Source organism: Cnephaeus nilssonii (genome assembly GCF_951640355.1).
Source record: "Cnephaeus nilssonii genome assembly, chromosome: 6".
Lineage (NCBI taxonomy): Eukaryota > Metazoa > Chordata > Mammalia > Chiroptera > Vespertilionidae > Cnephaeus > Cnephaeus nilssonii.
In genome coordinates this window covers 40285178-40306876 of record NC_137077.1, presented here as the reverse complement: position 1 = coordinate 40306876, position 21699 = coordinate 40285178, and the positions used below count along the sequence as shown (strand labels likewise).

Sequence of the window (21699 nt, the reverse complement as noted above, 5' to 3'; positions counted from 1 at the left end):
TCCTATAAGTATTAAAAATAAGTGTTCTGCCTGGCCAGTGTAGCTCAGTGGTTGAGCAGCGACCTATGAACCAGGAGGTCATGGTTCGATTCCCGGTTGGGTCATATGCCCAGGTTACGAGTTCAGTCCCCATTGTGGGGTGTACAGGAGGCAGGGAATCAATGATTCTCTCTCATCATTGATGTTTCTATCTCTCTCTCCCTCTCTTTTCCTCTCTGAAATCAATAAAAATATATTTTTTTTAAGTATTCTGCCTGGTAACTAATTTATCTGTGTTTTATAAACACAATGAATTGCATTTGATTTATTAGAAAGGCACTTTAGACATCAAAGACATCATTCCTAAAATGAAAAACCCTGTTTGTATGTAATAAAAAAAAATTGCTTAGACATTGATGAAAACCAAATTAGTGATCTTGGCAACCAAGTGAAAAGCCATCTCACAATGTCGAGGGGAAAACATCTATAATGAGAATCACAGGAACAAGAGGTATGGAGGAGCAGCCTGGAATAGCAAGATGAGCATTCAAAAGGAACTCCCAAAGAAAGAAGCAGGAGAAGAAAAAACAGTAAAAACTAATAGAAGAAAGATGACCCCAGGCCCCAGTATTCCATTTATCCTGTTGATTACATCACCACTGGGGGAAGCTGAGAGAGAAAGGCATCAGAAACGTTTGCTCAGAGTCTCTCAGAAACATCCTCTCCATCTCTCAGACCCTCTCTTAGACCCTCTCAGGCCCTCTAATTGTTGTTTGTTTGTTTGTTTGTTTTTATAGTTTATTGATTTTTTACAGACAGGAAGGGAGAGGGATAGAGAGCCAGAAACATCGATGAGAGAGAAACATCGACCAGCTGCCTCCTGCACACCCCTCACCGGGGATGTGCCTGCAACCAATGTACATGCCCTTGACCGGAATCGAACCTGGGACCTTTCAGTCCGCAGGCCAACGCTCTATCCACTGAGCCAAACCGGTTTGGGCCCTCTAATTGTTTTTATTCCCATTTCTATGAACCTGAAATGAAGTATGGCATGAGTAATTTTAAAACGGAAAATAATGATGCTAACAGATATGAAAAACACCTCAAGTCTTCTGCCTTTTCTAAGCAGTTGCATAGCCTAAGAATTAATAAATTATACTTATCTACTAGACCCCAGTAGGCATTAACTATGTTACCTTGAAATTGAGGCTCTCATTTATGATGGTTTTCCGAAGTTTTGCCAAAGCATCAGATTCCTCGGTGGCGTTCACGAAGTGGTAATCCCGTATTGCGGGAAACCCTCGCTTGTTCAAGAGCTCCTTGGTGATTTTACTGATGCAGGCTTTACGCTGCTTCTCATCAGAAACATCCAAATGTGTGCCCACAAGAATCACAGGGGAAGAGGAAGCTCGAGCCTACAGGGAAAGACGCAAAATACTGGTTACCAGTACGTTTCCATTGAAATTCACTTGAATGGAAGTGAAAAATTAAAAGACACCATGAAGAAAACAGCTGCCTTTCTTACCTTAATCCTAAGAAAAATAATGTAACATTAAGAAAATTTATTAAGTCGTTTTTATGTGTCTTCTTAATTGAATTATTAACACTTTTCAGGTGGGTAACTTTTTAAGTGTGCTTTGGAATTCAAAATAAGCATTTAATAAACCCACGAATTATTTCAGTGTCATAATATGGTTTTTATTTTCTCTTCCTTCTCTGCAAATTCAATCTCTTGAATTCATTTCTAAAGTCATTCTATTTGAAGTCTGCAGTGGGGGGAGCGGGGAACACTAAAGTATTACTGCCATTGTAATATTTGCTCCCTTTGGCTAACTATAATAAAGTAAAAACAACAAAAAAAGGTTTCAAAAATTACCAAAATTACAACACTAGCTTGTAAAGAATAGCTGACAGCATGGCAGCAAAGGACAAAGTGGAAACTAACAAAGAGAGATTCCCAATATAAGAGCATATTGTCCATTATACTTCAGTTTACAAAAATAAATAAATAAATAAATAAATAAATAAGCACATTAATCTGGTACCATATATAAGTGTAAGATCTGAAAGACTTCCTACTAAATTGCCACTGTGCATTTTCAAAGATGCACAGATTGGTTTTCTTTAGCATAACTTATTTTAAGAAAACCTCATGTTCCATTTTAAAATATGATAAACATAGTGTAGCATGTGTATTTCCCATTTTTATAGCTTAAAAGACTTCCAAGGATCTATAACACTCACCAATACGGAACACCTTATTTTCATGCCACAGCTTAATTACTCTGAAAATTTCCCAACTCAAAATTTCAGTGCTGCTAACTTTCTTAAAAAACAAACAAACACAAAACTCCTAAAGCAACTCTTTGCCTAAAGTAAATTACCTTACATACAAAACAATGAAAATTATTCTTGTATTTTCAAATGATTAGAATAGACCACCTTTATATTGAATAGCCAAGGCTTCATAGCATCAACTTCAGCCTGCCCTTTGCTGAGGTCATAGACGGCGAGGTACAGTGATCGCGGGGTCATGAAGTGCGGATGCGTGCTGTAGAATTCCTCCCGACCTAAGCAGAGATTGAAGACTCTTTTTTAGCCTTCCTTTTTTCAAAACAAATTTTTAGATGATACCATACATATTTAGCATACCAAAAAAAACAAAAGACAAAAATAACAATCAATGATTTTTGGAAGACTATAACTGAGTTTTTACTAGAGATTGAGAACTTCTGGCTGAAGTGTTAGCTATGGACCCTGACCTCAGCTTCAGCTGCCACCTGCAGTTTCTAACATTCCCTTCCATACACTTCTCCCTTCTGGTGGCAAGGGTAATACTGGGAGAAGTAAACAGCTATGGAATAGTAATTCCATAGGATTCACTGGTCTCTTTGCAGTATTGGAACAGAAAACTCAGTTTTTAAACCCAAATTCTAAGTAAAAGATAAATATGATTTTAAAATTCTAGCAAAATAAATACCTGCAAAATCCCACACATTTAGAATCAGGTCTTTCTTCCTTTTGCCTCTTATTTGGATAGGCCAGTCGTTCACGTCTATGCCAACTGTGGCACTTTGCATCCCAACATCTGATTTCTTGGTTTTCATTAATTGCTGCAATAAGGTGGTTTTACCACTCCCAGTGTTTCCCACAATCATAAGTTTCATTCGGTTATAGGGCACGGCCTTTTTTAACCGCTGTTGGAGAAACCTGGAATTAGAAAGACAAAAATAAAATAATAAACTGCTGAACAGTATTCTTAAAATATAGGTAAATTCTTGTGCATTGAATTCTTTTAAATATCAGATTTTTAAAATGTAGTATGCAAAAAAATGCACAACTTTTATAAGTAAAGTGCACTTGTCTTTTGGTATGCTGTTAATGCATATGTTTTATTATTAATATTAGTATAGTTGATAATGATTGGTAGTATTATCAAACACAATGACATGTTACACTACCACCATAAACAATCAAAATGTGAAAATGTTTGCAATGCCCATTAGAATTTTACACACACACACATTTATTTAACACAAAACCCTAGAAATTATAAAGTATAAAATTTTAGAAAGTCCATGTGACAGAGAGCCAAGTTAGAGTATCCATGCAAACTGTTACACTAAACCTTGATAGTGAGGTTATATTTGGTACATTATATATGTGTGTGTACATATATATCCATGGATGGCATATATCATGTATATATTCACATAAGTCATATATGCATATGAATAATGTACATGGGAAGGTCATATTGGTTACATTATAAATTACTATATAGTGACCAGGCCGGCAGATAATTCCCAGTATCTATTATAGTATCAGATATATTGCTATTCCTAATCATCTTAGTGTAAAAATAATTGAAATTATTTTCACTTAGAGTAAAAATAATAGAAATGCCATAGGTAGCTAACAAAGCCACCTTTAAATCAATAGATTTTAAATGTTCTCTAAGATATAATGGATATATAAAGATACATTTTAAGTAAGTAAAATGTTGACACAGTTTAAAATTAGAGAAGCAAACTAAATCATAACTGAATTTTAGAGATCATTGACGGGTCCATTCTCATAACTAACAGGAATCTGACCAACAGTCCTGGTAATCTGACCAAAAGGCCAAATAACTCTTCTTGGTTTCTTTGACACTTGATAAAATAAGATCTGACAGATCATATCTCTACCTGCTATTACTGAAATCAGTCATTTTCTCACATGCAACTAAAGTTCTGTTTTCATCACCAATAAACAAGAAAAACAATGGCCCAGTGACCATTAACTATTCAGAATTCACCACTCTTTGAAAAAACTCATTCTTTGAAAAAGCAAAAGATGTCTACGATTTCTAAACCATTCCAGGTCTTTGTCTTTTCTAAAATGTAAAACAAGTTTAAAAAGATTTACTTACACAGTGACTTGATAATATGAAATAATACACTGAAAACTAGTTCCACTAAATGTTTCATAATAATAAAACCAATTTTCATATGAACATCTTTTCCAGTTTCAGATGGGAAAAATTATGAGACATCATTATTTAAAATCAGGGGTCCTCATGTTTAGCATAGCAGGCAACAAACTCTTTCCTTTCAAATTGCACCAACCTCAGGGGGACAGAAATTATTCTTCATAAAAAGTTAAATATAAATTGAAGAAAATTTAAGCAGGGGATAATTAGGTAAATACAGTTCACTGGTAATTCAAACACTATAAATTGTACACCAGACTTTGTGCCAACTATCAGACAGTGAGTAAATACAGCCATCGTCCCAGCCTTAATGGCTATTATAGTCAGGAACACAATGAGAGGTGATAAGTGAGCTGAAACCTGTAAGATAAATATAGATATAAGTAATTTTGTGAAAATGGAAATAAATAAGTGTATGAGTAGGTAAAAATAAGACTAATATGCTTAAAATGTAACAAGGAGTGAGATAAAGTCCATTATCAAAAATATTTGACGTTTGTAAAGTGTAAGCACCAGAAACAGTGATACCTGGGTAGTTTCAGTGGTTTCAAATATGATCATGGTCAGTAAGCAAAAGCAAAGTTAGTAATTTTTATTATTTAAGAAACTATAATGCTTTAAGATAAAATAGACATATAACTATCTGCTATCTGAAATGAAGCTTAAGAAATTATTATAGCCCGGCCAGTGTTGCTCAGTGGTCACTGGTTCAATTCCCAGTGAGGGCACATGCCCAGGGTTATGGGCTCAATCCCCAGCAGGGGGTGTGCAGAAGGCAGCTGGTCAATGATATTTCTCTGGCATTGATGTTTCTATCCCTCTATCCTCTCTCTCTAAAAATCAATAAAGACATGAAAAAAGAAGTTATTACATTCTGCTATATTTCTTTAGATTGTGTCCTTGGTAACAAGAGACCAAGGAGTAGTACTTTCCTTCTAGAGTCTGTTTCTAGCAAGAAACATGATAAGGAGGAAAAGTATTCTCTCACCTATAAACCTATCTATACTAATAATAGAGGAATATGCAAATTGTCCAGGACACCATCACAGTAATAACAGAACAGCAGACTGCGTGGAGCGACAAGGCCGGGAGGGGGTTAGTGAGGGACGACCAAATGACTGAACAGCAGGCTGCGTGGGGCGACCAGGCCGGCAGGGGAGTTAGTGAGGGACGACCAAACGACTGAACAGCAGGCTGCGTGGGGCGACCAGGCCAGCAGGAGGGTTAGTGAGGGACAACCAAATGACTGAACAGCAGGCTGCGTGGGGCGACCAGGCCGGCAGGGGAGTTAGTGAGGGACGACCAAACGACTGAACAGCAGGCTGCGTGGGGCGACCAGGCCAGCAGGAGGGTTAGTGAGGGACAACCAAATGACTGAACAGCAGGCTGCATGAGGCGACCAGGCTGGCAGGGGGGCAGTTGGGGGTGACCAGGCCGGCGGGGGGGCGGGCAGTGAGGGGTGACCAGGCAGGCAGGCAGATGAGTAGTTAGGAGCCAGTGGTCACAGATTGTGAGAGGGATGTCCAACTGCTGGTTTAGGCCCAATCCCGGCAGTCAGACATCTCCCGAGAGGTCCTGAATTGGAGAGGGTGCAGGCTGGGCTGAATTTTGTGCATGAATTTTGTGCACCGGGCCTCTAGTCTGTATATATAAAAGCCTAAGCAACCGTTATACCGGTAGCTATGACACGCACTGACCACCAGGGGGCAGACGTTCAATGCACAGGCATGGAAACATGGACAAGACTGATGAATCTCAGAGGAAGGGGGGAGGGGGAGGGAGGGAAGAGATTAACCAAAGATCTTATATGCATACTAGAGGACCAGTGCACAGATTTGTGCACCGGTGGTGTCCCTGGGCCTGGTCTGCGCGGATTGGGCCAAAACAGGCAATCCGACATCCCCCGAGAGGTCCTGGATTGTGAGAGGGCACAGGCCAGACCAAGGGACCCCTCCGGTGCACGAATCCATGAACCGGGCCTCTAGTTCATTATATAAAAGGCAAATGACACATAACAACTTAATGTTAAATAGTACTATACATTTTTTTCTTATTTTGTAATTCTATATCCCTCAAAGTCACAGAGAAATCTGAAACACACTTAACAGAAACAAATGGAAACAAAATTATCTAACCTTATGATGTCTTTGGCTTTACATCCTATGTGCTTAAAATCAAAATTAAGACGCAGCTCATCCAAAGGAAGATCCCATATTTTGCTCAATTTCCCCATTTCATTGGGAAAGGATCTCAGTTCCAAGTTGTAACTAACATCAAGAGATGTCAGGTTTTCAAGACAGCCAATCTCAGGAGGAATCTTAATGAAATAAAAAAAAAAGGGCAAAGTCTGTTGGTGGGAAGGAAGATGTGTGCTGCCAAGGAACAAGATGCTGATAGGGAACCAGAGAGGACCAGAGATCCCATTAGCGACATGCACAACCTTTCAACAGAGTTCAAAAACCTTCCAAATGCTTGTCACAGCTTTCACTATGAATGTTTAAAGAGATAAATATAAGGGACTTACCCAAAACTATGTCACGTATTTATAATCTTTGAAAACCCATGCTCCCTTGGTAACATATGTCATCTCTTCACAACACTGAAAGCAAATTTCTTTGCAAATCCAGTCATCTGTTCCCTCACATTGTTTGTTCTTCAGTAAAACTATGCAGATCTGGTCATCACAAGCTTATATACAACTTAATGCAATTAAAATACAACTAAATGTTTATACTTTAGGTGGCATGTTAACTAGAGTTTGTTTTTTCCATTCCAAACTTTTAAGTAGTACTCATTACTTTTTTTACTTTTTAAAATACTTTTATTGATTTCAGAGAGGAAGAGAGAGGGGGAGAGAGATAGAAACATCAATAATGAGAGAGAATCATTGATCAGCTGCCTTCTGCATGTCCCCACCCCCTACTTGGGGATCGAGCCCGCAACTCAGGCATGTGCCCTTGACTGGAATCGAACCTGGGACCCTTCAGTCCACAGGCCAATGCTCTATCCACTTAGCCAAACCGGCTAGGGCTCGTTACTTTTAAAATAAAAAATAAAAAAACATTAATTTTCTGGCAAAAATCAGGTACCAAAAATATTCAGTTATTCTGAACCTCACCATTTCAGACAATTAATTCTTTTTGCCTTTTGAATTTGGCGCCCCCCGCCCCCAATTTTTTTTTTTTTTTCTGAGATGAATGGATAATCAATTTCAGATTTGTAACAGAGGCAGTGGAGTAAAGCAAAGGACATTGGCCCACTCAGATGAGGGGTAGTCTGGTAAAGGAATGTAGGAATTTAAGAATGTAGGAAAGAAAGTCAGGGGGAAACACGGCTATATGTGGCCCGGTGTCAACGTTAGAAGTGCAGAGTATCTGAGAGTCTGGTAACAGATCAGTGATTTTGTGATTAAATGACATATAAAGCATTACACACACCACATTCATAGTTAAATAGATATATTTCTGTAATTAAAAAATAGAGCACAAAGAGTGGTCTTTTATGGAAATTAAGCATTCTTAATATACCAATTTATCTCAGGGTAGTTTAGACCTTATTCAAAAAGTGGAAAATACAAAATGACAGATTTTAAAATGAAAATCTTTGATGATGCAAATTATGCAAGCCTATTTTCAAATGGCAATAAGTTTAAGCAAATAAAGATGACCTCTTACCTCTTTCAGTTTATTATGAGAAAGATGTAGTTTCTCTACTCTAGACCATGCATGTGCTTTTTCGCTCAAGTCCAAGATGCTGATCTGATTATGACTAAACAAGAGTTCCCTTAAGTTCAAAGATTTCCAGTGGGCAGGACTTGGTAGGTATTTAATTTCGTTGCTGCTCATGTCTAATGATCGCAAGCTAAAACAATACAGTGTCAAGATAAAAACCAAGTGAGTGTTTCCAAAATACATAAAATTATATCACCAGTAATTTTCACTAGAGAATAAGAACTTTAAAACTAACAATATTTATATATAAGGATGCATGTGTGGTGCTTTGGGGTACAATTGGTACAGATGGGCTAGAAAGGAGGCCTTCAGAAACATTTACATGAATAAGAACCACTAAAAGCAAAATGGAGGCCTAATTTCCCTGCTCCAGAAACATCAAAATGTCAATCTCAGAATGAGTGTTTTACAAACGTTTATGACACGAGAAATCATAATTAACAAATGCAAAAATGGTCATTAAAATTCCTGCTTCTATTCAAATAGAAGAGTTATAAGTATATAGCCCCCTATCTCTTTTCCATTTCACTCATTACTAGGAGGATTCTTCAGAGGTTGGGTCCTAGAGCTCATTAATATTGTGCAGGGGCACACTCTTCCACCAGCTTGTCTCGGGGTGATACATAGCGTTCCCTAACACTGAGCATGATGCTTTGCATAGTTAAAGTGACAGCCAGTGTCATCTCATTTGATTATAATAATGCGAACTGTACAGTAAATAATCTTCAATTGTTACTACACAATAGCACACCAAATTAATATAAAAGTTTAAACGTCCAAATAACAACTTGGTCCTTTTGTCTAGTGAATGTCAAACATTCATAGATTTAAACAGTAAGCTAAGTAGGTTTAGAAATCAATTTCATTTTGTATGCCTAAATCAAAACCTTGTTTCTGAAGGTGCTGTTCCAGCTAGTGTGGCTTTAAAACTAAAATAATAAACTTACTGTGGAAGATTTAAAATTGCTTCTGGAACACATGTAAATCTGTTTTGAGATAATTTGATGTTTGTCATAGAAGATGGTAATAAAGGCATAGCAGCTAAAAGAAAATAAAAATGAGGTAACAGGCATTTAAATCATTTTAACTAGATTTCTATTGGATTCTACAAGAACAGCTACCAATGACCTGTCATTTAATTTAATTTCAAATTTTTTAAAATCTACTTTTAAAATATGGTGACATCCTTAATACTACCACTAAACATTAAAATAATACACCATACATATACAAATCTAATATGAAAGCTAAACAACTATCTAAATATAATTAATCTGTTTAACATCTAAGAACATAAAAATTATTAGAATATTCATTTCAAATTATGTATGATATTTTGTAAAATACATTATAGATTAATTCAAATTACTCTTAAATAACAAAATACTTTAGAATACTAATATACAACATAATATATAAAGATAAAAATTCTTCATAGTACCATCTCATAAAGAGTGTTCTATGGAATAATAATGGATGTTACTTAATAAAGGTATTCTCTGATCATGTGATCTTAAGAGATTGGGGAAACATTACGTAAAATAAAATGAAATATCTCAGAGTTCTCAATATCCTGGTATATGTTATGAATTCCCAAGAAAGAAATATAGTGTGAGGACCTCCAAGGAATGAAATTCTGTGGGACACAATATTGGAAACCGAGCAAATCATACAGCCTGTTTTGTCATCTGCCAAATAGTACCGCTAGACCAGATAATATCTGAGATTCTTCAGAAATATAAAAACTTATGGTTCCATGAAAGTAACTTCAGAAATTATTTAGCATTTTCAAGATTAAAAATATGGGTTATGCTTTATCTAGAAAATCTTCAAGGGTCAAAAAGTTCCAGGACATGGGTAGACGCTGTCTTCCTGAAAGATACACGCTATGCTACACCTTACCTGTTTCCCAAAACTAGTAGAAATTATTCTCCACTTAAGAACTAAAGAGTCTTGAGGTTCAGATGCTGTATGGAAAACACTCTTATAAAACCAAAGAACTGAATGAAACTTCATTTCACATGGGGTTATTTTCAATGGTTCATGGCCCCACTCAGGTATGACCTAACTAGGGCATCCTCCCAAAGATAAGACAACTTCTAGAACTATTAAAGTTGTGTAGTGAAAAGCAAATCGATTTTTGAACTTAGGTGCATTCATAGCTAGTTAATTTTATGCCCCTGACATGTCACAAAAAAATCTCAGCGCTTCAATTTCCTCAATTGGTCACGCAGAGATCATACCTGTCCTACTCTATAGGTTTTTTGTGTGTGTGAAATTCAGCAGAGATGACTTATTGACTATAACCAAGCCTCAGGGTCCTTGCAAATGCTCTTTTTTCCTGACCCAACTTAAACATCACACTTCCCTGCCTCCATGGTCTGCATCAGATCTGCTTGAGGTACCCTCATATAGCATCTGGGACATTTTCCTCACAGCACTTAGCACAATATACAATTACATTGAGTTGGGCCATAATTAGTTAATGGCTGTCTTTGGAACTTGAGTACAAGTTCCTTAAGGACAGAGACTATCCCCAGTTTCAGGCTCCTGGTAGGAACATGATCAATATTAGAAGAGGGTGAAAGAGAGAAAAAAAGAAAATACTATGCAAAATTAGCATGGTTTTTTTCATTATTCGCTTCTGATAGTTCTGACAAATTAATATATTTTAAAATAAGTGGTCAAACTGTATTCTGCTATTAAAAGTTATTAAAAATTATTTTACTAAAAAAATAATTTTACTGAGTCAGATATAGAACAGTCACGTTGGTGGCAAGGTGCACATGGCCTCCATTAGAAAAGATAAAATATGAGGAGTTTCTGTTTATGGTTATAAAAGTACTTTCCCTTAATATTATAATTCTCAGATAGGCTGCAAATGAACATAAGTCCCTGTTATCTCACAGGCTTAGGGTATTCCATGACTTGTAATAAAAGTAGTGGTCATATTATGTATTATTGTAATATCTTGCACAAAACAATAACTTAATAAATGTACATTAACTTTACTAATTTGAAAACTGTTGAATGATTGATTAATTTTATTTTGTAAAAGAAACAATAGTACTAATGATACTTATACTCCAAAAATTTCTGGAGAAGCTCGGTAGGAACTCAGGATTCCTGCTTTACCCAGCTCAAACAGCCATAGGAGTTTTTAGTTTAGTAGACTGAAAGGAACCACGATATAGTGACAATTTATAGCCTAAGATATTGTCATTTTGATCTATGCCAATACTAACCTGCTAAAATTATTTTTAATTTATAAAATTTTAACATTAAAATTTTAAACTTCCTTTTTAATTTAAAAAGTATACTATTTTATAAGCAGCTTTATATTTACAGAAAATTTGAGTGGAAAGTACCAAATTTTCCATAGATCCCTTCTCTCTTCACGACCACCACCCATAAACACACTTTTTTTTCCCTTCTATTATGAATAACCTGCATAGTTTGGTATATGTTATAATTGATGTCAATATTAATGCCTTGTCATTAAAATCCATAGTTTACAACAGAGTTCACTCTTTGCATTATACATTCTATGCATCCTGACAAATGTATTATGACCTGTGTCCACGTAACAGTAGCACACAGAATAGCTCCACTGGCCCAAATCCTCCTTTCCCCCCAACCATTCATCCCTCTCTTCCTCACTCCAACCCCCTAGCACCCACTAATTGTTTTAGTGCCTTTCCCAGTGTCTTTTAGTTGGAATTATACAGTATGTAGCCTTTTCAGCTTGACTTCTTTCACTTAGCAACATGCATTTAAGTTTCCTTCCTGTGACCATGGCTTGACTCCTCATTTTCAATACAATTGGCAATACAATTCATTTTTATCACCAACCTGCTAGCTTTATAATTGAAGCTCCACTATCATATTTAAACCAAAACAATACCATTAAATACCCACCAAAAATGTCCATATATGACTCATCCTGTAATAGTCAAAAGTACTGGTAAAGAGAAGGTTCACACAGAACACTTACCAAGAGAGTTCATTCTGGCACTGAAATTCTCCACTTTAGGACAAGCCTCAAAAAAGTCCTCTGACAGGAATGAAATGTGGTTTTTACTAAGATTTAAAATCTTCAGTTCCTTCAGGCTCAGGGGAGAACACATTCCTGATATTTTATTCCTAGTCATAAGAGAGAAAATGAGGATTCAATTGCATGAACTCCTATGCTTTAAAGCCATGGTCTGCAAACTACGGCTCGCGAGCCACATGCGGCTCTTTGGCAACTTGGGTGTGGCTCTTCCACAAAATACCACAGCCTAGGCGAGTCTATTTTGAAGAAGTGGCGTTAGAAGAAGTTAAAGTTTAAAAAATTTGGCTCTCAAAAGAAATTTCAATCGTTGTACTGTTGATATTTGGCTCTGTTGACTAATGAGTTTGCCGACCACTGCTTTAAAGAAAAAAGAAAAAACAATTTGTCTTCAAAGAATAGCATCAATCAGATTTATCAACTTTAAAATTAGTTGTGAAAATTTAAGTCAATTGATGCAAGCTGCAATTATTAGTTGCCTCCGTCTTTTAACATGTTACAGTTTAAAATGTATTGCTGTTGAAATAATGTCAGCATATTTTGTCAACCTTACACAACTTCCATGCAAGGCAACACTTTTGTCTCTAATGAGGCCTTCTTACCCTTCTAAAGTCAGCTGCTCCAGTTTCTCGGCCACATTTCCAAGGTTCTCGGGAACAGAAGACAGCTGGTTATATGACAGGTTAAACTGTTTCAAGGTCGGACACTTCACTGCAGGATCCAAAACTACCGAGGGCCCAATATCATTTCGAGAGACATCAAGGTTCGCAATACAATTCATTTTCAACAAGTAGGAGGGAAACGCTGTGAACTTATTACTGTGCAAGTCCAAGTGTGTCAAACACTTCAGCACCTGGAAAGACAGTATTTTAAAATTCCAAAATAAACCACCTGAGAAACTTAAATTTAGCTAATATTTCTTGCCTCCCATAACTCCTATAACTAGATCCATTAAGAATTTTCTAAAACTTGAAAACACAACTCACAAGAGAGCTTTTGTGTACTGACTGGCCCAACTTTTCCTGCTCTAAAATGGGTAAAACCAGGGGGAAATGTGGCAGGTAGGTTTTCAAAAGAAAGTTCACAAAAATAAAGTTTAGTATTTAACACAGATTTATTCCTTCAACAAGTAAAAATGGAAGCAGAATAGGCCTCAAAAATATTTAAACTAATGATTTCATGAATGAGCAGTACAACATAATCCTGGGAATACATTTTTTTAAATGCTAGCTTTTGGAAATTGTTATACATTTTAATATAAATAAGATTTAACCATAAAATTAGTCACTGTACATCATACATATTTTATTTAGAACTTCTTTTTAGGGAACTTTTTGTTTCAAATCTCCATTTTTATTTTTAAGCAATTTCTAATCCTACTATCATAATAGCAAACCTTCCATTTACATATTATGTCAAATTTTTTAAATATTTGGTATGAATTATTGTCAAAGGGCTAAAATACCAAAACAATCACTTCTCTGTGCTCTTCCTTTACATAGCAATATATTTATCTTCACTTGGAATTCTCAAGAGTTTGACATGATCATAAAGGCTTATTAATGGATCTTTGCCCCAGAAGTTGTTTCAAAAATGTCTGCCATTGTTTCAGATCCAACCAGATTATTCAGAAGGAAAGATTTTAAAATTATTTATTCCCAAGGTTTAATTAGGAAATATTTTTATAAGAAAACATAGTTAGGCAGGAACAGAAACTGCCATCTAGGGGTGTCAATTTGAAATTTCCTTCAGAGAAGGTTCTGAGCTGGTCCTGTTTTCAAATGCCTTAATGTAGCTCATTAAGAGAACCTTGCCGTGTTCTCTTCAAATTCCCTCTTTTTTAGGTAGGCTGAATTCTAGTTTTCTTTTCCTTAATCTTTATCAAATAATTATTTTTAAGTTACATATAATTTTAAAACAATAAATGCTTGCGTAGTAGTTTAGTCTCCATGTTTGGCAGATGAGGAAATTAAAGGCTTAGAGCAGTCGGAGTAACACGTTCTTATTATGCCACAGTGGGTAGCTGAGCCAGGGCCAGTGGCACCCAAAACAGGTATAAGTCTAATCTACCAAGTTTAATCAGATTGAACCGCCTTACAACGATTAAATAACTGAAGGCATAACCAACATCTAGCCTAGAGAGAGTTTAACATGTACCATGAATCTTTAGGACAGGACCCTGAATTCCTTTTTAACCACCTCTCCATTTCCACTGCCTGCCCTCAAAGATGTTTCTGAACACCACCCAGACTAAGATACTTGTGTGAAACCCAGAAGAATGGGGGAATTATTGTCTAATGACACAAAAGTAGAACCTTCTTTTTAAAGATTTAAACATGCACATTAAATGTAAATGCAAAAGCTCTTCAAATATTCTGAGAGTTAGGAGGACAGGTTAAATTTACTTCACTTAGCCGCCGTGGGAAGCCTGTGAGTGCATTCTGGTGAAGCTCCAGCCTTTCCAGGTGCTCCAGATGACCACTGATGCAGCACTTCTGGCTCAGGGCATCGATATCTCTGAGTTCGTTGGCTGACAGATCCAGTGATGTAATATATTCTCTCTCAGAAGCCAGGGAAGAAGCGCTGTCTGAATGCCTCATATGGGATGGAAGTTTTGACGACCCTTTTGTCAAAAACAGACAAACAATGCAAATGTATGTAGATAATTTAGCTGGGCAAATGTTTATTGATCACCTAATAGTGTAAGCTCTCTTCAAGGCACTGGAGATGCAGCAAAAATCCAACTATGGAAACCAAACCAGTGCTAGAGATGGAGAGTAAATAATAAATATTTAATCAAGCGGTCTTAGCAGTGTGAAAACACAACAGACCTGGAGAAAGGGGTGAAGAGGGCATTATTGGTGAGGTCATTATTTACATTTCAGAAAGATAGTAGAAAAAATAAGTGTCCTATATATATTGTATAAATGGTAAATTTTTAAATCTATTATAACTTGAAGGTTATATAAGATGAAATGGGCACTAAGAAATTTTGAAAAAACAGAAGAAATTTAACAAATATTATGTTCTGCTCAAAATATCAACTTAGTTATGATTACTTCCAAATACTTACTGAGTGAATCATCTGAAGACAATATTTTTCTTTTTCGCTTCAATAAGTCTTCTTGATCAAAAATGGGTCCCTATTAAACAAATAGATATTTACAGTACAATCACTGTCATTTTTTTTTTCACTGTCATTTTTTAAGAGCAAAGAGAACATTTCCTATCTGGTTTCCTTAGGAATCACTATAAGATTTCTATCTAAAGTATTCATGGGACCAGCGACACCATAAGACAGACCTAACATGGGCACATGGACATGGAGCTCTGAAAAGAGAAAGAAGATAAAATCACAATGAAGTATACTTAGTACACAGAGGTGGGGCCAAAGCAGGTTTACATTGTGAGTATGTGAAAACAGAGTTCATTCTTGTATTATTATTTATTCACTAGAGGCCCGATGCACGAAAATTCGTGCAAGAGTAGGCCTTCCTTCCCCTGGCTGCCAACACCGGCTTCCCTCTGGCACCTGGGACCTGGGCTGCCAGGACCCAGGCTTCCCTCCTCCAGCCGCCGGCAGGCACCCAGGACCCAGGCTGCTTCCCTCCTCTGGCCACCCACAGGCACCCGGGACCCGGGCTGGCTTCCCTTAGGCCACCTGTGGGCACCTGGGACCTGGGCTGGTTTTGTCAGGAAGGACATCCGGAATGACATCCAGAAGACATCTGGTCTAATTAGCATATTACCCTTTTATTATTATAGATTATTGTATAATTTTCCATATAAACAACTGTAACCTACCTTTTTTGCCCCCACCCTGTATATGCCCCAAACATGCTAAAAAATCTACAAGTGTAAACTTAAAATTATATATATGTAAATGTATATCCTCTCTAATAAAATGGTAATATGCAAATTAACCATCACTCCGCTACACAAGCCATGCCCACCAGCCAAGCCACGCCCACCAGCCAATCAGGGCGAGTATGCAAATTAACCCCAATCCAAGATGGCTACAGCCACAGTGAGCAAGGTTTCCCAGGTAACAGAGCAAGCCAAGCTTTCCATAGCCATTGCAGGCCTAAGCCTCCACTCAAGCTACAAAGTTTCAATTATAGAAGGTAAACAAATTCAAACAAATGGCAGCAGAATGGAGCTTGAGAGAGCAGGCCAGGGTTGCCGGCGGCAACAGGGGAAGCAAAGCTTTCTGCACACCCTGGCTGGGCTCACCCGCTTAAGGATACAAAGTTTCAATTGTAGAAGGTGAATTAACTGCCACAGAGATGGCTGCCGCCCCGGAGGGAGCAGCAGGCTTGGCTCCACTCCAGGCTACAAAGTTTCAATTGTAGAAGGAAAATAAATTCCAGATACCAGGGCCTCCCCTTGGGTTGCCAGGGGGCGTGGCCGGCCTGCAAACCACCACAGGCCCCTCGCTCAGGCCGCCCCACGCCCCAAGGGAACCCCACCCTGATCCGGGACACCCTTCAGGGCAAACCAGCTGGCCCCCACCCGTGCACCAGGCCTCTATCTTATCTAATAAAAGAGTAATATACAGATTGGTCATCACTGCAACACACAATATAGCTGCCCCCATGTGGTCAAAGATCCTGCCCCCATGTGGACACAAGATGGCCACCACAAGATGGCCAGCAGGAGAGAGCAGTTGGGAGGCACCTGGCCTGCAAGGGAGGGCAGTTGAGAGGGACCAGGCTTGCAAGGGAGGGCAGTTGGAGGTGATCAACCCTGCAGGAGAGGGCAGTTAGGGGTGACCAGGCTGGCAGAGGAGGGAAGCTGGGGGCAAACAGGCTGGCAGGGGAGCAGTTAAGCATCAACCAGGCTGGCAGCGGAGTGGTTAGGGGGTGATCAGGCTGGCAGGCAGAAGCGGTTAGGGGCAATCAGGAAGGCAGGCAGGCAAGCAGTTGGGAGCCAGCAGTCCTGGATTGTGAGAGGGATGTCCGACTGCCCGTTTAGGCCCGATCCTGGTGGGATCGGGCCTAAACGGGCAGTCGGACATCCCTCCAGGAGTCCCAGATTGGAGAGGGTACAGGCTGGGCTGAGGGACAACCCCCCGCCGTGCACGAATTTCGTGCACCGGGCCTCTAGTATATTTATATTATGATATAAAGTTTTCATACATCAGCAAATTTCTGCACCAATAGCTCCTAGCTTTTTTTTTATCAATAGCTCAATTATCAAGAGAATGTCAGTAACAAAACACACAACATAATCACAATTTAACTTACCAATGAGTTGGAATGCCTTTGCAAATTTGGTGAGCAACAACGTTGCAAGGCAGGATCTCGGTAAAATTCTCCTACGCTAATCAAACTTGACTTCTTTTTCACAAGAAATGAACCTTCACTTCCTATTTTTAAATGATAAATAAAGGCAAATAGAAAATGTTTGCTCAATCATAAGATGCTAATATCACATTCGATCATACGAGATTAAACATATTTTCATTAATAGAAATTGCCTAATTTTTGTTGTAACATCTTTAAAATAGAACTAATAAACTATGTTGGTTTTTCATTTTCAAAATTCAAATACACTTTTCTTCATCCATAAATATTTGCTGAATGGTTGTCATAGAGTAGACATTGAGTAAGTGTCGGATAGAGATAAACTGGAAAAAATAATCCAGACCTCCTGAGCTCTTAGTACAGTAGAAAAGAGCCAAGTAAAAAAAAAGTAGTTACATACACAATAGTAAGTATGTGCATGTACAGCAAGCAGAGAAAGTTTATGTACAAATCTAATCAAAATTATTCTTTTCTGTTTCTCTAAATTTTTCTTAGAAATTTTTCAAATATTGTTTTAAATACTGAAATCACACTTGAAATTATTTAATATTCAGCAATCTTGAATACATCTCTATTTAAATTTCATATTTTATGGTTTCATATGTAAAATAACAATAAATAAACACATTGTATTTAGTTAGCAATACTGTTTTGAGAAAGAGATGAAAACTACTTTTAAAATTATGAATTTAAAAAATAAAGATCAATAAATAAATCATATTACTAATGATATGTAATCTGAAGGCATTACAGAAAATTAAATTACACTACTCTTTATCTTAGAAGCATAATTTTAAGTGTCAAAAAATTATATAAAATCTATATATTCAGAAATCAAATTGACAATATGCTATATAAATTGTAAAACTGATGCAAATACTTCCTACTTGATTAATTATTAAAATTTAATTCATCCTAAAATTTAAACGATCTTATGCTTAAGTATTTTAATAATAGACTTTAGACTTTATAATTCAATTGTGTACATATCTTATAATTATTACATTTTGATAATTATCCCCCTTTATGTTTGTGAAGCTTCTATTAGCATATCATTTATACAAGCATCTATACATTTTATAATTTATTTTATGTTAACATTTATTTAAATGTTTTCCTTTATTTAAAACTACTTAAGAAGAATTCTTCCTTCAGCCATGAAAGAGGCAAAAGCACAGATTTTATTTTATTTTTTTTAAAGCTTCAATTTTCTTTTTCTTTTTTTTAATATATTTTATTGATTTTTTACAGAGAGGAAGGGAGAGGGATAGAGTTAGAAACATCAATGAGAGAGAAACTAGATCAGCTGCCTTCTACACACCCCCTACTGGGATGTGCCCTTGACTGGAATCAAACCTGGGACCCTTCAGTCCGAAGGCCGACGAAAAGCACAGATTTTAACCAACCCCCACAAACAACTGGAAAATTGGACAAAATATTTTAAACAACTGGTTTCAGACATTGGGCAAGGGACAGTGCGGAACTGTGTAGTCCCTGAATGTAGGACAACAAATTACATAAGCCTATGACCACCCTGGCTTTCTGCCTCAGGGCAATTTGAGGGCCAGAGGCACAGGGCGAAGGAATTTAAACAAAGCTCAGTGGCTTTCCTGAGATGAGATGAAGATCAACATTCATGGAGACTTCCTTAGCTGGGAGTTTAGGGGCAGAATGCTGGAAAAAGAGCTCCAGTAACCTGCAAAGAGGTTTCCCACAGATCTGCACTATAAGAAGTGTAAAAAGGAGTTCTTCAGGAGGAAGGAAGTGATGATACTAGATGTAAATTGGATCAATATAAAAGGGTAAAATCATTTAAAAAAAATTAAAACCCTTACTGTTTGCACACCCCATAGCAGAGCTGCAAAATACGTAAAGCATAAGCTGATCAAATTGAAGGAATTAGCAAATCCACAATTTTTATTTCAACATTTCTTTCTCCAGTCAAGTAGAGAGAAAACTCTGTAATGATATGGAAGATTGAAAACACTACCAAGCAATCAGACATAATAGACTTGAATCCAGATCAGCCAAATATATATTCTTTTAAATTTCACATGGAGCATTCACCATGTTAAACCACTCAGTAGTCCAACAAAGCATCTCAATAAATTTAAAAGGATGAAAATCATCAGAGTATGTTCTCTATCCAAAAATGTTAAATTTAAACCAATAAGAGAAACTTATGTGGAAAATCTCCAAATATTTGGAGAATAAACACTCTTCCAAATAACCCACAAGTCAAACAAAAAACCACATAGCAATTAGAAGAAATTTAAAATCTACTCTTTGAACAATACCATAAAATGAAAGCCAGAGGCATGGGGAGTGGGGGTTGGGTGGAGGTGGGTAAGGAGGGGTGGGGAATGGGGAACATCTGTAATAGTGTGAACAATAAATAAATAAAAATAATAAAATAAAAACTATTTATTATATACATGTACTCAGGTAATTTTAAAAAGTTATCAAAAGATGTGAACAGATATTTCACAAAGAAAATACATGAATGGTCAATAAGAACATGAAAATATTCTTAATATCAATAGTGATCAAAATTCAATAAATATTCATCCCAAATAAAAATTCAACCCAAATGAGCTAGAATTGTGCCTTCACTAGAATGGCTAAAATTAATTTGACTGACTATATCAAGTGTTGTAGGGTGACAAAATTGCTGGTGGGAGTATAATGTGGTACAACCACTTTGGAAAACAACCAGAAATAAAAGAGAACACACTGTATGATTCCATTTCTATGCAACTGGAGAAAATACTAATGCAATCTATAGGAATAGAAAGCAGATCAATGGTTGCCAAGGGCCAAGATTGAGGAAATATTTTATGAAGAGGCAAAAAGGAACTTGTTGGATGATAGAAATGTCATATAATTTGATAATAGTGATTAAATGGATGTAAACATTTTTCAAAATCCATGAAAATATATACTTAAGTAGGTGGATTTCTTTTTATAATAATTATTGCTAAATAAAGTTTATTTTAAAAAATACTTGGACTTGAGAAATGAGATCTTGGAATAATCCTTACTTTTTGCCCTCTCAAATACCTTTATCTATCACCCAAAGTTTACAATCATACTATGTTAATAAAAGAAAACACCTCACCCCATTTTTACCAAACTGTATTGCATTAAATGTCAGCCCAAATCACTGTCATTATATATCTTGCTATGTCAATTTTTAAAAGTTATCTTGAGTGAGTTATTAAAAGATTAATATTATTCTTAACTCTAATAAAGGTAAATATATGTTTTAAGTACTTCCTATTTGCCAAGAACTCTCCCAGAGAGTTTACATATATATTTTATCTAATTCTTACAAAAAAATCCTAGAAGGTTGGCAATACTACTTTTAATAAGGTTTACGCAATCCAGAAAGGGATATAGCCAATGATGGAATGTGGAATCCAATTGCAGTCACCAACTAAAGGCAGTATCAAAACATTGTTAAGTGAAGAGATGAATTTTTTGACAGCCATTGCCTGAATTGGAGTTAGTAAGCACTAACTATTTTCAATAATGAACACATTTTCCTCAAGTTTTTCCAAATAAATTAAATCAGGATTTTGTCTCAATTTCCATTTTTCAATGTCAGTGTGTAAGGGTTTTAAAACATACTGGGAACTATTTTTTTTTTAAATAATAAATACCTTCGCTATCTAGGTCATCACTTTGGCCAAACACACTGTCCACATAGGACTCAGGAATGAAGGTCCATTGGTCAAATTTATCAAGTACTTGCTCAGAAAAATCCCCATCGCTGCCTGAGGCTGCTCCCTCTGCCACAGCACTTTTCATCTGGTATCTGAGGACCATTCTTGCTAGAGTGGATCCTATATCTACAAATAAAAAAGATACAGCAGCAACTTAGACATCAACAATTAAACAAACCTAACCATATACCATACCAAAGTTCCTTATATATTCTCATATTTCTAGAAAATTGTTTATTCCTACTTCCAAAGGCACTTTACAATTGTGATATTACAGAAAGTCAATATTAATTTTCAAAAAAGTCATAGAAGTTTATACAAAGCTTTGGTGTAGATGACAGAACTGAATATTTATGAAGCTCACTTAACCTCAGAAAGCGCCTGGGCTGTGAAGCCAGACAAGCCTGTGTCCAAATCATAGTAATGCCACCTG

At 36.7% G+C, this 21699-nt stretch overlaps 1 protein-coding gene across 2 annotated transcripts in view; it reads right to left on the bottom strand.

Moving 5' to 3' along the window:
• LRRK2 (leucine rich repeat kinase 2) overlaps positions 1-21699 on the bottom strand; it is a 134443-nt gene that overhangs the window by 50011 nt on the left and 62733 nt on the right. For both annotated transcript variants that reach the window (XM_079773719.1, XM_079773720.1), the window contains exons 20-31: positions 21204-21392; positions 17482-17603; positions 15309-15378; positions 14641-14858; positions 12838-13088; positions 12179-12327; positions 9132-9225; positions 8128-8314; positions 6589-6770; positions 2960-3189; positions 2422-2549; positions 1176-1394 (exon numbers count right to left, since the gene is read on the bottom strand). In XM_079773719.1, the coding sequence (XP_079629845.1) occupies positions 1176-1394; positions 2422-2549; positions 2960-3189; positions 6589-6770; positions 8128-8314; positions 9132-9225; positions 12179-12327; positions 12838-13088; positions 14641-14858; positions 15309-15378; positions 17482-17603; positions 21204-21392 (2039 nt within the window). The remainder of the gene's footprint in view (positions 1-1175; positions 1395-2421; positions 2550-2959; positions 3190-6588; positions 6771-8127; positions 8315-9131; positions 9226-12178; positions 12328-12837; positions 13089-14640; positions 14859-15308; positions 15379-17481; positions 17604-21203; positions 21393-21699) is intronic.